General features: G+C 42.8%; 1 protein-coding gene across 1 annotated transcript; it reads left to right on the forward strand.

Moving 5' to 3' along the window:
- The first annotated feature begins 1,087 nt into the window (after nucleotides 1-1,087).
- On the forward strand, nucleotides 1,088-11,291 carry HINT3 (histidine triad nucleotide binding protein 3). Its single transcript, XM_048936376.1, has 5 exons — nucleotides 1,088-1,316; nucleotides 2,074-2,191; nucleotides 3,430-3,499; nucleotides 4,259-4,385; nucleotides 5,875-11,291. Exons 1-5 carry the CDS (start codon nucleotides 1,161-1,163, stop codon nucleotides 5,920-5,922), a joined length of 519 nt encoding a protein of 172 aa, XP_048792333.1. The 5' UTR covers nucleotides 1,088-1,160; the 3' UTR covers nucleotides 5,923-11,291.
- Nucleotides 11,292-14,999: the final 3,708 nt, after the last annotated feature.

Consider the following 14,999-nt stretch of genomic DNA (forward strand, 5'->3'; position numbering starts at 1 on the left):
GAAATCGATTCTCAGATCTTGATCGTTATGCTTGACTGTCTGCATGTTTGGTGGGCGCCTAAATTCATGTTATAATCAGGGGGTGCCTAAACACTACAGTCAGAGGAGCCTGTCAATCTTGTGTTGTAACTGGCAGTATTTTGCATTCTTATTTTCTGGGCCTTCAAATGGTTCAGGGTGCTGAATGGGACTTCAGGCTAATCCTCGTAGCAGAATACAGCTTGAAGAAAGTTGAAAGGCTGGATAGGTATGGCTAGGTTGAGGTTGGACTTGATGATCTTGAAGGTCTTTTCCAACCTGAGCAGTTCTATGATTCTATGATTCAAAGGTAACAGTAATAGTACGAGAGGGGATGCCTCAAGTTGTGCCAGGGAGTGTTCAGGTTGGATATTAGGACGGGTTTCTTCTCAGAAAGAGCATATGGGCATTGGAACAGACTGCCCATGGTGGTGGTGGTCACCATGTCTGGGGCTATCTAAGGGTAGATGCAGTACTAAGGGAGCTGTGGTGCCCGTCCTGACTGAGCTCGGGTAGCAGCTCTCATGAAACAGAGGGAGCACAAAAGGGGACATGGTTTAATGAGCAATATTTGTGATAGGCAGATAATCACAATAGATGATTTTAGAGGTCTTTTCCAACCTTAATGATTGTGTGACTGATTCTAAGTGCCTCCTGGCACTTAGGTACCTCCTGGCCTCGAAGCACGGGCTGAGGCCTGTGGGACAGTGTGAACAAGCTGAGAAAACATTTCTAAAGCCGAAGCTTAGCTACCACTGAGAAATAGCATCTTTCAGCTTTGATTTAAACAGGCCAGAGTGTGTTCAGTTTATTTTAGTTCCAGTTTGTGCCTTTTTACAGAAAACTTATGCTGAACAGAGGCTGCGTTTTGCTTCAGAGCCTCGACCGAATGGAGTGCTTTACACGGCTAGGGTCACCCGCGGGTGCCGTGCGCAATTCTAAGCGCACGTAACCTCGGCCCGTGTCAGACAGCCGCTGAACGCCCAGCGCTCACTCGCTGCAGCCCTCCGTGCCTGACGGGGGCGCGTACGAGGCCGGGCCCGTCGCGCGCCGCAGGGCCGCCATTGGCGCACGCCACGAGGACGTGAGGGCGGGTGGGCCCGCGGCCGGTCGCGGGGCGGTGCCTGCCTAGGCGAGGGGCGATGGCGGGTGAGGAGGCCGCGGCCGCCGCCGGCCCGAGCAGCGAGCAGCTTCTGGCCGACGGGAAAGAGCCCGCGAGCGGCGGCTACGACGGCAAGTGCGTGTTCTGCAGGATCGCCCGCCGGGAGGAGCCGGGAACCGCGCTGCTGCCCTGCCAGGTGGGTAGGGGCGGCCCCGCCGGAGGGAGGGTCGCCGCCGCCGCCCTCGTTGTCCTTGGCAGCGCGCTGCCCCGCGCCGCGGCCGGCTCCCCGCGGTGGGGTGGGTTGGCGGGACGAAGCCGTCGGTCCGCAGGGCCGGCCTGCGGCGTGAGGCGGCAGTGCGGAAACGGAGCTGCGGTGTCCGTCCTGTCTGAGCTCGGGTGGCAGCTCTCACACAGAGGGAGCACAGAGGGGTTCGCTTATGAGAACTGCCGATCAAACCGAGAAATCCTGCGTGTATGGAGGCCATCTGATCCCCGTTCCCTTTCTGAGGAAGGTGGTGTCTTTATTTCCAGCTAACGGAGGGTGTCACCTTAGGGATCCCTGTCCTGGGGTTGCCATGTAGTCATAGCAGTTGTCTGTTCTTATGGAGGCAGCAATGAAGCATTCCTCAGAAAAAAAAAGAAATATCTTGTCGTTGTACAATGGCTAAAAGTCTAAGGGCGGTCATGGGGCAGGAGCTGTTGCTGTTAGATACTGAGGGATTCTGGCTGCACGATGTCAGCTGAGAAAACAAGACTGCGCCTAAGTGCTTCAGCAGGCAGAGTCCAGGACGGCGTGCTTCAATGTAGTGACAGAAGAAAATAGGCTTTAGTCTTGATATGTTTGCTAGTTGATTCAAATATGATACCAAGTAATATCAAACTGGTATAGGGGAATGCCAGCTCTGTTACCTGACCTCATCCCGATCGTGTGATGTGTTTGTATTCCTCTGCAGTATGAAGACCTTGTTTGCTTTAGAGATATCAGGCCTGGTGCCCCTCACCACTACCTGGTGGTGCCGGTAGAGCACATGGGAAACTGCAAAACGCTGAAGTCAGAGCATGTGCCCATAGGTAAGGCTGAAAATATGTATTAGTCTGCTTAGATCAGGGGCAAGTAGTTTTTTCACAGTCTTATGTAGTGTGCTGTCAAGTAAATTACAGCTTTGGACATCTGTTTTTTGTGGTTGTAAAACACTGAAATGCATGATGTGAGTTGGGTAGGGAGTTACTCTTGCTGGGAAGCTCCTCATGTTTTATGTGCTATTCTAGAGTAATGTTGTGCTAATACAGGAAATCTGTTTTTGTTTGCATGGAGTATAGATGTTTCTGCACTTTGCTGGAAATGCCACTGTATTTTTTTTAAGTATATTTATTCAGCTTCATTGGATTTTCCTAGGTATACAGGGTACTGAAAAAAAAAATGACAATTTTCTTTGGGAAAAGAGATGGAGAGTAAAAAAGATAAACAGTGTTCCAATGAAGTTAGATATCTTTTTTAAAGATAAGGTCATAAGATATTGAAGCTGTAATGTGTTGTCTGCATACTTGATTTTTTTTTTTGTTATTGTTGTTGAAACATCATCCCAGATGTAGTTGTTTCACAAGAAATGCCCAGCTAAGTGTGTTGAGTAACAGGAAAAATTAAATCCATAAATGCATGAACAGATTCTGTTTTGGGGAAAATGACAGGTGCTGCAAGAAAAGCATTGCAGTCGTGTGTTGCAAATTTTTAAATCATCTTATTTGACTTTTTAACGTGGGAGTTTTCTCCAGAAACAACGTCAGTATGTTTTGCTTCATGGCAGTTATTTTATGCTTCTACCTTGGACGTTTTTTGCATTAGGCTTTCTTCTCTTTTACAGTAATGAAAACTTTGTCCTAGTAATAAGTAGGGCTGATGGTTTAATTGTACTTTATCTTTAATTTTTGTTTCATATCTGAAACTTTCTAATGCCAGACTACAAAGGGCATAGAGGTCAACGTCCTGTTGCTGTGTAGAGACGTAACATGAGATTAGTAAACTATAACCTAAAAGTGTCTTTAGTGTCTAAATCACTAACAGTAGTGATTTTCACATCAAACTTTGCACTGCAGTGTTTTGACAATCTGTTTTATTATGAGCAGTTTCAGTATTTTTACTTTGAATAAAGCAAACACTAGCTTGTGTTCTCAATGTAATCATTGTTGAAGTTAATATTTGGTTTTGTTTCTTAAGAGCACCTGCTTCAAACTGTTTGATTCTGAAGTCATGTGATATGTAAAATACTATTTAAGCTAAAGAGTAAATGAAATTTGTTTATATTTAATAGTGAAAAGAATGATGGAAGTTGGAAAATCTGTTCTCCAGAAAAATAATTTTAGTGACTTGAATGATATAAGGTATGTACTTGAGCCTTCCACATTAATTAGTATGTTCTTACTTTTCAAAATGCTATTTTAGATACTGTGTTACAGTTGCAGTGTGATTTCTTGGGTTTGCCTTGACTTATGGAGTGACTTGTTCAGTCTCATGTCCTGGCACTGAATATAAACTCTTTTTTTTCTGATAAGTTTCCAGTGTCGATTGTGTTCCAACTTTGAGATTGTTTCCTGCACGCATGCAGAATAGGGAGACCAATTCAGACCGCTTATCTAAAAGGCTGCTCTTCAGTTCTGTGCTGTGTTGAATCCAGTGGGGGATTCCGGGAAAGATAAATTTTGTCACTTTCACCGGGGCAGTGCACTGCGTTTCAGAGTTATACCTGCATTCATTTCGTTTGGTAGCCAACGTGAAGTGAGTTGTAACATAATTTAAATAGTGTAGAGTGCAGCGAGATGGGTCTTCCTGTTTAAAATAGGTAGAAGCTACATGAATGTGGCGATAGTTCACTTTCCAGGTGAAAAACAGGTATGGTATCTAAGGAATATTGCTGGTTTTTAACCCTTGTTTTAGCACAGTGTGCTAGATGGATGTGAAGTAAGTTTTTGATGCTTTTGGGGGGTTCTGCATGTTGAAAGGAAAGGACAAATTATTTTTCATGCAATGTAAAAAGAAAATGTTATGAGTAAATTTCTTTATTCGGTTGATCTCGAATGTAAGATGTTCCACTTCCTGTATTAACATCACTGGTGTTTTTAACTTGTTTTCCCTTTCTGAAGAATGGGTTTTCACTGGCCTCCATTCTGCTCAATATCCCACTTGCATCTGCATGTCTTGGCCCCAGCAAGTCAGCTAGGATTCTTATCCAGACTGATTTATAGGATCAACTCCTACTGGTTTATTACAGTAAGTGTGATGAGGTTTTCAGAGATTCTTGACTGCAAGTTGAAAATGTGATGTCTTTCTAACGTCCCAAATATTCTTTGAGCAATTATTTTTATCATTACTATAATTATTTGTTGCATTTTGCATTACCTATTTGAGAAAAGGCAGTGGGTAAAATTTAATACCGTTTACACTTACTAATGGAAATAAGAGTGACTAACATTACCAGCAAACCGTGCAGTAGTTCTGGATTTAAAGCGTAGCTTTGTGATTTGCTTCTGACTATTTATTTAATATGAAAAGATTTATTGGAATGTGATGGTTGAACAAAGACATGTATAACACATAGCCCAATTTAGATAAAATATGGCCACCTAACGGGTGCTTTTATCATTTCGTACATTTTTTACTCATCTCGCCATCCTTAGAGTGAAACAAATGTTTGCTGTACCGAAGCACTGTTTGTACTGTTTACTGTCTGTAGAGATTAGCAAGGAGGTTGAATTGGCACTGCCTAAATCACTGCTCAGAAACCTCTCTCCTCAGCAGAGGACCTGTCCTTGCTGGAGTTTTAGCTCCAGCGTCCTGGTGTCATTGGGCAACCCCAAGGCAAAGATGCTGACAAAAATCTCTCCTATAGATGATTATGGCAGCCTGTTTAAGAGGAAAAAACTCAGCTTCTTTGTGGTGGTATCTTGTTGGAGATCTCTCCTGTCTTGAATTAAGCAGATCAGTGTGTAGTGTAGCAGAGCACCACAGAGGAAAAAAAAAGACAAACCTATGGCTTGTCTAGTTATACTGCTTACTATTTTGGATTAGCTCAGGGGTCTCCGTACCAGGGTTGGTTATTCAGTGTGGATTCAATCCAAAAGAGATTTTGCCCAGTTGTCAAGTTGGAAAATGTTCTTGAATTGTCAGGGCTTTTTTTAGTTGCAGACAATGCAAATACCTAAAAATGTAACAGTCCCATCTGTGTGGTAGATGCACAAATCATATGACGAGAAAAAGCGTGTATAGGCCTAGTGACATGACCAAAGAATGAATGTTTACAGTGACACAAACAGCACACAAATGCTCTCCATCACTCAGTAATATGTATGACTACAGTGCAGTTGTGAGGTGTGAAGAGGCCACAAGATGCTGTTCTGGAGAGTGTCCCAAGGAATTCCAGTTCTTACAGGTTGGTTGTTCAGGGCGCTGTCTTCCCAGGTCCTTAAAGCATGATAGTTTAACAGTGATTACTTTGCTCAACCATCTTCTGACTTTCATAGTTGTTGTTTTTTGTTTGTTTTTTTTTTCCCTTTTCTCATCACCTAGTGGGAGTTTAGTGAAAACGCGACAAAGTCAGCTGCTTAAAACAGTCATGGTATTTTATTTTGTGTGCTTTATCAGTAAAAATGACAAATATATGCTGTCTGTCAGTGTCGTGCTGTTACTATTTTTGAAGTGCATTTTTCAGCCAGCTGACGGTCTGCTGCATAGTTAATGTGTTGTGTTCTCTCTTTCATAGGCTGAGCAACTGATTGAGCGACTGCAAACTGAAAATGCTGCCAGCTGAGAGCACTCTTAGCCTTGTGTCGTTAGCCATTTTATTCTTTGTCTTTGAACTCTGATTTAAGGTTGCACAGTTTGTTGCCAATTACATACCAGGATAAAAAAGGCTTAATTCCTTATGAGGAAATACTGAACATAGAGCTGTCAACCTAATTCTCACGTTTGGGTTCTTCAGAAGTCTGCATATTTCTCTGACAATAAGGAAATGCATTTTAATTACGATTTTATATATGCATATACATATGTGTACATACATAATACATACACGTATGTAGGCAACTTTTCCCAGTAGAATGTGGGGTATAGCAGCAGAATGCACTCTAAGGAAAGAGGTTTGTATTAACAGCATGCACATGGTACTGAAGGTAATATTTGCTGTGGAATCTAGCTTTTATTTTAAAGATGCATCATTCTGGAATTGCAGGGAACATTTAAAGTATTTTCAGTTTCCGTCTGTTCTTGTATGATATATTACCTATGCCTGGTTAGTAGTAGGTACCTGGTTAAAAGTACACTACTAACTTTTCTGGTGCTAAACCACTTTAATATATTGCCCATCTTACTTGCATGGCAGTGACGTAGTAAATGTTAATACAGTATGTGCCAGAGATGTGATAGTGCTAAAGCATAGAGTGTTGTTTACTTGGATGTGTAAGTGGTTGTATGTTGGACCTGCGGATTGTTCCCCTCTCATGTGCACAATATTTTTAATTAGTTTCTGTATGTTTACAAATATGTGAAGAGTTCAGAAGAATTGATTTTAAAGCACTGCTCTTCTGCATAGTGGTAGAAGAAATTAAAAAAAAAAAAAAAAAAACACCCAGATTTTGAGATTATTCTGATATTGTTCTCACTGGAAGTCACTTGGAGATTGCTAAATGCCTTGGCTAGATTTGATTTCTAAATGAGGTCACAAAACAAATGGGTCTTCATTACAGTGAGTTCGTAGCAGGCTTGCATAACAGCAGTCTGATCTGAATTTGGAATAGCAGGGGCTCAGCCCAAAAGCAGAACATGTAGGGATTGTGTTCTGAATTGCTTATGGAATCTGCTGAACACTTGCCCTCACTGCATGACTCTTAATCAGCAACTTTAGCTCTGTTTTTCACTACCATGTTAAGGCAGACTGTTTGGAAAGTTTAACTCCAGTAGACATGGAGTGGATTTTCTTTGTTCACAAACTATTATCTCTTGGTGCCTAATCAACCAAGTGCCCTTGGCTGTTGCACTGAGGTGTGGCTGAGGTGGTGATGGTCTGCTGCACCTGCAAGGTTCCCTGAGTATAATCTTCTCAGTGTTTTCCACTGATCCAGCACCTGTTGCCTTAGTGGACAGTGTATTACAGTAGACTATACATCATAATTCAGAAGGTAGACACTCTTCTAAATAAATGTTTTCTACCCAGAAGAGTTAACATTAGTCTTTTCTGAAGACCTCATTCCCAATGTCTTGTTATTCTTATTATTGGGCACTCATGTAATTTGTAGTACTTTGTGTTTTTAATTTGTAATATTAGCTGTGAAGAGCGTGAATTAAAGCCACTGAACTTTGATCAATTCTGTGCAATAGATTTGGGAGGCTTGAGTGGTCTCCTAACTTCACAAAATATCTGAACATTAAGATTTTTGAAGAGTTAGTACTATCTGTGTCCTGATTTCTAATTAATCTATGTAACTGTACTTAACTGTGATATGTAATATTTAAAGAACCAACATGAACTGTTGTCCAAAAAGATAAATAAACTGAACAAATGCTAATCTTGGAATGATCCAACCATACAGTGGTGCGATCCCTCCTCACTCCTGCTCCCACCAGGATGGGGAGAGAATGGGTCAAGGTAACAACGGTTTAATAAATGAAGGAAAGAGGGTGGAAAAAGAACAAGATTTGCAATGTAAAGGCAATAATTACCTCCTGCAAGCAGTCCAGTAGAAATGGTAAGCCTAACTGTAGCCTTGAAGAAACCTTCCTTCCATTTTTATTGCTGAGCATAGTATTGTACAGCATGGGATAACCGTGCTGGTTGCTTTGCGTTGGTTGTGCAGGTTGTCCCTCACGGCTTCTTGCCCACCCCAGGCCCAGTGGTTGGAGTGGCAGACTGGGAGAAGGAGAAGGCCTTCGTGCTGTGCAAGCACTGCTCAGCAACAGAATCGTGCAATCATATCATAGAATCACAGAATGGCCTGAGTTAAAAAGGACCCCAAAGATCATCTAGTTTCAACCCTCCTGCAATGGGCAGCATCACCACCTTCTAGACCAGGCTGCCCAGAGCCACGTCCAGCTTGACCCTGAATGCATCCAGGGATGGGGACATTCACAATCTCTCTGGGCAATAGTCAGAAGATTGCTGTGTTAACACTGTTTTAATTGCAAACAGGAAATGACACTGAGCTGCTACAAAGAAAATTAAGTCCATCCAAGCTAGACCCCAATACACTGAAATGTACACAGCAGTAAATGTGAAGATTGACTTCTATGTTTTCTTTACAAGAAAGTAAAAATGGAGAGGTAAAAATCAGAATATAACCTAGCTTCCAAAACTTTTGCTGACAATCGAGATAGGAATTTCAGATTGTGCCTGCCACTAGGAAATAAACCTCAAACAGGCTCAAACAAGAAGGTGCTGAATAGAGTCACATTCATTACTGAGATGAATGCTTAGTGTCTCATTAGTGTTTTCCAGCATGGAACTGTGCTCCATTTTCCTTCTGTATTGACGAGCTTTGTTCTTGGATTCAGCAGATATTTTTTAATTGGGCTAAGAAATATTTTCTGAAAAGTCTATTCTAATGCTTTGAATATGTTTCAGAATTGTTGGCTACCCTCTGGAAAAGGCAGCAAGCAGACCCTGTTCATTATGTCACCCTCTTCAACAACAGCATTATAGTGCCATTTTAAAACATCCCTAACCTTCTGTGGAGCATTGCAGTGAGCAGAGATGGCTAAAAAACCTTGTGGAAAGTGAATTTACTCAGCAGTTTTAATCTAAAGTGGGCAAGACTGAGAAGTAAAGGAAAGTTGCTTAGCCTCTATCCTTGTTCTTTGTTCTAGCATTAACAGTCCTGAGAAAAGCTGCTTTTTTGACTACATATTTAGGAATGACAAAGCTTCCCTTGTACTCTTACGCTCAATTGTTTTTCCTAATGCAAGCCCAGAGAATAATACTTCTGTGCTAGAGAACTAATAGCTTCCTTCTGAAAAGATGAAGTAGACACACATACAATGCTGATGCATGTAGAATTAAAAATAAATAAATAAATAGGTGTTTTCACAAAGGACAGCATTTTCCACGTGATTAGACTGGTAATAGACCCTCTAGGTATTCTGAGGTCTTCATAAGCATGAGTTGTAAGCAAAAGCATGGAAATGTAAGCAAACTGGTGAAGATCGTATTTGAAATTTGGCAAATGTAGAAGTAAATCTGAATGGTAAAACCTGCATAAAAACTCTCTTGCTGTCATTTCAACTGCTGTGCAATATTTATTGGAGTGCTGAAAGTGCTTTCTTCGTTTGACAAGACAAAATACAGATAATTCCTGTACAGTGTACAGTCCAAACCAGGTGCAGAACTCACAGACTTCAAATCAAAGGAAAGACTGCAGAGGAAGTAGGTAAGGTTATTATAAGAAAAGTGAACTTTCAGGAGAGACTGGAAGAGCTGAATGTTACACGGTAGGACAGAAAACCTTATAAAAGTTCAAACTTTAGTAACTACTACAAACAATTTGTAATATTTTAAATGCACTATCTTACATTTTTAGTGAATATATTAAATTCTGTTCCACCAAAGAGGATTTCTGTTGCTCTAAAGAGGCCCTGTTGCATAATAAAACTTCTAAAAACTAAAAAGCACCTGTAGATGCTAATTGAAACTGCATTGCAGCTGAAGAAGCAGAATTTTGTAAAACTTGTAAGCTAGTAGCTGGATTCAGTCATGTCCATTAGATAGGGTGTGTTCTTGTCTGTACTGGCTTTAAGATTGATTTTTTTATTCTTGAGTGTATTTGGTGGACACACTGAACAATTGTGTTATCTTTTAAAGACCGCTTTTGAAATATGGGTGATTGCTGAAAGCAACTTAGATTTGTTAATCTGTGCACTGACCCAGTTCAGCAAATTTTGGTGCCATTGCATGGGCACATGAGACAGAAAGACTCGTCACCCTTCAGAGATTGTTCACCTGATAATGGCAGACAGGAAATCTGTCCCTACAGCTGTTTTCTTTTAAAAATCCAACCCCCTGTGAACCTCCTATGAATTGTGCTTTTAATAATAACTCTTTATTTTGTTCAAGATAGGGCAATCTTCTCACAGCCACACAGTTGACAAGACTGTTTCATTTGAGCTTAACTCGGCTTCTGTTCTGAGCGGTACCCCTAAAGCTTTTGCAGATGTGCTCAAGTGATACGTGAGCTGACCCTAAGCAGCAGTACAGCTGAGGCCATGTTACGGTCTGACACTACATGCCTGGCAGTGGAAGCCTTGGTTCCTGTTGCTTAACTACTTGGGTCAGTCTTAATTAAGAATTAGTGAGTCTGCACAAGCTGGACTTGCACCCTGAGAGTGCTCAGGTTACACTGCCTCAACTGTGTGTCTTTTGAGAGTAATAGATTATTTTCCCTGATACTGCCATCCTGTAGCTGGTGATACTTGAGCTGCCCAACACTGCCTTCTCCAAGTTATGAACAACCACTGGAGCACAATCAACTGGATTGGCAAACTAAGTCTGAATTAAGTGTAGTCTGAATTAAGCAGACCACACTTCACAGCTGTCTTATTAAAAGTTTGATTTACTTTGATATCAAAATGCACTCCCAGGTTTCATCAACTGGAAGTGGAAATCCACTAACTCATGCTCCTGTCGTTTGGCTAGAAATGCTTTTCCCAGAAAAACCAAAGCATTTTAAATGTGTAGCGATGATAAGTTACAGAAGTCTTCTTTTAAGCTATAAATTATTTTAGAAAGGAGTTGTTTTGAGAGCTAATGGGACACAAACCAGTGGTATCTGGTGCAGCATGTATTCTCCAGTTTCCAACATGTTGAAATGATGTGGTGATTAAAGCCCATCTTTTGTTTCCCCTCCATGCAGTACCTGCATCTGGCTCTCCTGTTCTCCAAATGGACTTACTTCACCACATTCATCTCTGTTTTTTTCCATTTTTCTAGTCTTTTCACTATGAAAAGACTAGATAGAGGGATAACAAAAATTGTATTTTTACTTGCTCAGTCAAAAAGTTTATTTTCATGCAAAACCCCAATAGACAAAAAAGTCAAAAGTCATTATTATGCTTTCTGAAAAAAAAATCTTTTATGTAAATAGCATTAAATAATCACTTTTATCAAGTGCATAATTTATAATAAATCTCAGTATCCTTTTGAAGCAAAAGAATATTCTTGTTTTAAAGACTCACCAAGTACTGTACTTAGCACCACATACACCACATAAGAGCTTTTATTTGCCCTGTTAAAAAAAAAAAAAGAAAAACAGAATTTTGTATTCCCAACATTTTCTTGGTGGCAACAATTTGGAACTCAGTTCCTGATTATGTTTAGTATTGTTATTACAACTATCAAACATAACCAACTTTGACCACTGAAAAATACTCCTCCAGAAGACCCTTGAGGAAAATTCTTGTCGCTCATCTCAATCCCATTTTTATCTAGCAGCTCATTTTTTCTCCCAGTTTGGAGAACTTGCAGCACAGCTCTGCCTCAACTAAATGAGGGATATGACTGCACTCTACACTTCTACTTAGGAGTTTGGCACTACAGGATCTCTACTCATTATAAACAGTATTGTTACACTTTGCTGAAAGAAGTCAAAGAGCTTTTTTTTGTTGTTATTTTTTTCTTTTCATGAATGCCCCAATATATTTTCTGTTGTCTTTCAAGTTGTTGTGTGGCACCCTACTTTTTGTAAGGGTATATTGGAGATCACCAAAAAGGCTGCAGAGCTTTGTGATTTCCCCTAGTATGACACAGCAGAGGAGATGAAAGTGACATGATATACAGAGGAAAAAGAACTAGATGCAGAAGACACGATGCTAAAGATAGACCATTAAGTTCAGCAAGATGCAGCTTACTTAGGAAACATGAAATATCCTTGCTGTATATATTGTAAGCCACTAAGCAAGTGATGTTTCTGTAAACTTGGGCATTTTCACATACTTCATGAAAGTCAACCGAACTTCCATTTTTTTAGAGTCACAGCCGAGTCTCTTGTTTGAAGTATATGAATTCCAATAAAAGTGCTCAATTCCATGTTTTGCAAATCAAAAAATCCCTCCCCACGGCAAGTCTTTAACAATCTCCAAGATTCAGTGCTGTTTGGTGGCAATTAGTCACTAGTGTTCAGAACCTAAAGCACTAACCCAGTGAGGATGCTTGAAGAACCACAGCATACTTGGTATTGTGACAGATTAGTTGATTTTTTTGTGATTTCTCTCCAAAATTGCTTATTATTTTTATGCAAACCATTTTTTTATGTTTCACACCCATTTTCTCTCCTTTAAATGCCCCATTAATTTGCAGAGCTGAAATTCTGCAATGAAAACCTTTTTCAAGACAGCATCTAGAGGTTTTTCCAAATGGAAACAAGCAGCAAAATTCATCAGATGCCAAAGTCTCATTCTAGCAAAGTGATGACCACATCATCATCCTTTCCTTGCCAAAGCATTTCACCTTCAAAACGAACCAGGCCCTGTTTTCTGGCTCTCAGCAAGATTCCCACCACTTTGTTGGAGATAGTCACATATGTCTCAAACAGCTGCCCGAACGTTACACTCACATGTCCATCTTCTCCCTTCTGCCCAGTGCTTCTGATGATCAGGCACAGCTCTTCCACCTCCTTTTCCACATGCGAGTGAGCATCTTTTCCTCTCTGCTCTGTTTTAGACCCTTCAGGGGGTCTTCCATAGGCAGGGTCTCCTCTCCGAGCATGCAGTGGTTTAGATGCAAGCCTGTCTTCGTTGCTGAATGGATTCTTCCTCTGGTACTCGACCCGATCCTCTGCCCAGGTCTGCCAGCTTCTCCTCAGGTCGCTCACCGCGCCGCTGGTTTTAGCATGCTGCCCCTTATTCTCCTCCATTCCTTGGAATTGGTTTGCGGCACTCAAACGGGAACCAACAACGAACCGTAGCAGTGGTTCTCCTGTGCACTGTCAGCTGAGAGGGAAACAACACAAATAAGCCTCGTCAGAAGAGGAAAAAAGAAAGAAAATCCTGATAGTTTGTGCCAGAGTTTTGCATCTGCGAGTGCCAAGGCTGCCGAACAGACTTCAAATACTGAACTCTTTAGTCGGTCCGCTCATAACCGCACGGCAGTCGAGAAAGCAGAGATGCAGACGGCCTCTCGAGTCGGGCAGCGGGGCGGGCAGGACGCTGTCCGCGGTGCTCTCGGCCCCGGCCCCGCGGCCCCACAGGCGCTGCGGTACCCGGCCGGCCCCGCGGGCACGGGACGCTGCGCCCGCCCCGCCGCAGGGATGTGCCCGCCCCGGAAGGACACGGCGGCCCCGTTACGCGCGGCCGGGCGGCGGAACGTTGCTCGGCGGCGGATAGTTCTGCCTTAAAAGGCCCCCGGCAGAGTCGGGGAGAGCTCGGGCCGGGTCCGCATGTGCGTGGAGCCGGTGGTGCCCTCCGCCCGCCGAAACGCGGGGAGCTGCGGCTGCACAATAGCCAGGGTGCTGCTGCTGAGTTGGGTTCCAGAAGGGAGCACGGGGTGAGCGGCCCTGAGCGTGCTGAGACGGCGATCAGCAATGTGCGCCGCACGGCGGCTTTGTGTTGGTGGACCCGCGTGTGCTTCTAAATGGGAACTCACAATCACTGCATGATCCCGTTGTGTGTTTTGTGAGACAGGCTGGTTTACTCTATGCTCCTGGAAAACTTCAATTTGGGTAATTACATTTTGGGTCCTTAAAATTCCCCTGAAGGCTAGAAAGAAGGAATTTCACTTCTTTCTCTCTGTACCATAATTGTGCAATGCTGTTGTTGCCTTCAGACAAGTCCCTTCCTGCAGCCCAACAACCCGCTTGGCTCATCTCTGAGACCTTACAGTACTGGGTTCTGAATTTATAAACACTGCATCTGACCCACCCTTTGTTTTTGTGCTGCAAATACTCAGTAATTCTTGTTAATCCACACACACATTTAAACTGTGCTATGCAGCATACAGATTTGGCATGGTTCCCCATGCAGAGAGCATCGGCCCTGCTCTTCATTAGAAATGCACTGCTAGACCATGCAGGTCCTCACCTTCTGGGGTGGACAGTAGTGCTCCGTGCAGATAAAACAGGACAAAGGCAGACCCAAAGAGATTTAGTTAAAAAACAATAACACCAGTGGCACCTCTTTAAAAGTTTTTGTCAGCCACCTGGGATGGGCTTGTCAGCAACCCAGCGCAGTGGGCACTGCTGGAGCCCAGCTGAACTGATGAACGAGAGACATCTCCATCTGCTGTTTCACCTTGTCTTCAAGAACTGCCCAGGAAGGTTCACCCTCAGATTACAATGCACACTGATGTTGGCAGCTTTTGGGGTGAAAGCTTTGTACCAAGTTTCGATTCTGATTATTGCAGGAAGAGAAGGTCAAGCATTGGCTACGTGGATACATCAGGAATGCAGCCCATGCGCTGCTTACAGGTCATGAGCAAAATCTTAGCCATGTCTAAGAAAGGCCATCCAAAAATCGGCATGGAAAACACAGAACATGAGTTACTGCTGAGCTGGCCTGCTCCTAATAAAGGCTTACTGAAATCTGGATAAGCCGAACCTTCCAGCTCAACGTCATGGGGATCAGGGAGTATGGGATTACAGTTATCGAGTCTAGATGTGAAGTTAAAACAAATAACCCGCAGCACAAGGCAGCGTTCTTTTATCCTGCTGAACAGCCACCTAGCTGCCATTTCCATATGCGTAAGACAGCACTCACACAGGAGTTACGCTATAAAACGTGCACGGCGATTGAGGAAGGAGGAGATGAAGACGAAGCAAACCGTTCACCAGCGGGCAGCGGCTGCGTTGGAAAAGCAGCACCGCCTGGCCCCGGGCCCAAGGCCCGCACCGACCCCGCCGTCCCGCAGCGCGC

Source organism: Lagopus muta, chromosome 2 (assembly GCF_023343835.1).
Source record: "Lagopus muta isolate bLagMut1 chromosome 2, bLagMut1 primary, whole genome shotgun sequence".
NCBI classification, from domain to species: domain Eukaryota; kingdom Metazoa; phylum Chordata; class Aves; order Galliformes; family Phasianidae; genus Lagopus; species Lagopus muta.

Coding starts and splice junctions, on each gene's coding strand:
- HINT3 (XM_048936376.1), top strand. CDS start 1,161: ATGGCGGGTGAGGAGGCCGCGGCCGCCGCCGGCCCGAGCAGCGAGCAG. Junction 1,317..2,073: donor CCGCGCTGCTGCCCTGCCAG/GTGGGTAGGGGC, acceptor ATTCCTCTGCAG/TATGAAGACCTTGTTTGCTT. Junction 3,500..4,258: donor AGTGACTTGAATGATATAAG/GTATGTACTTGA, acceptor CCCTTTCTGAAG/AATGGGTTTTCACTGGCCTC.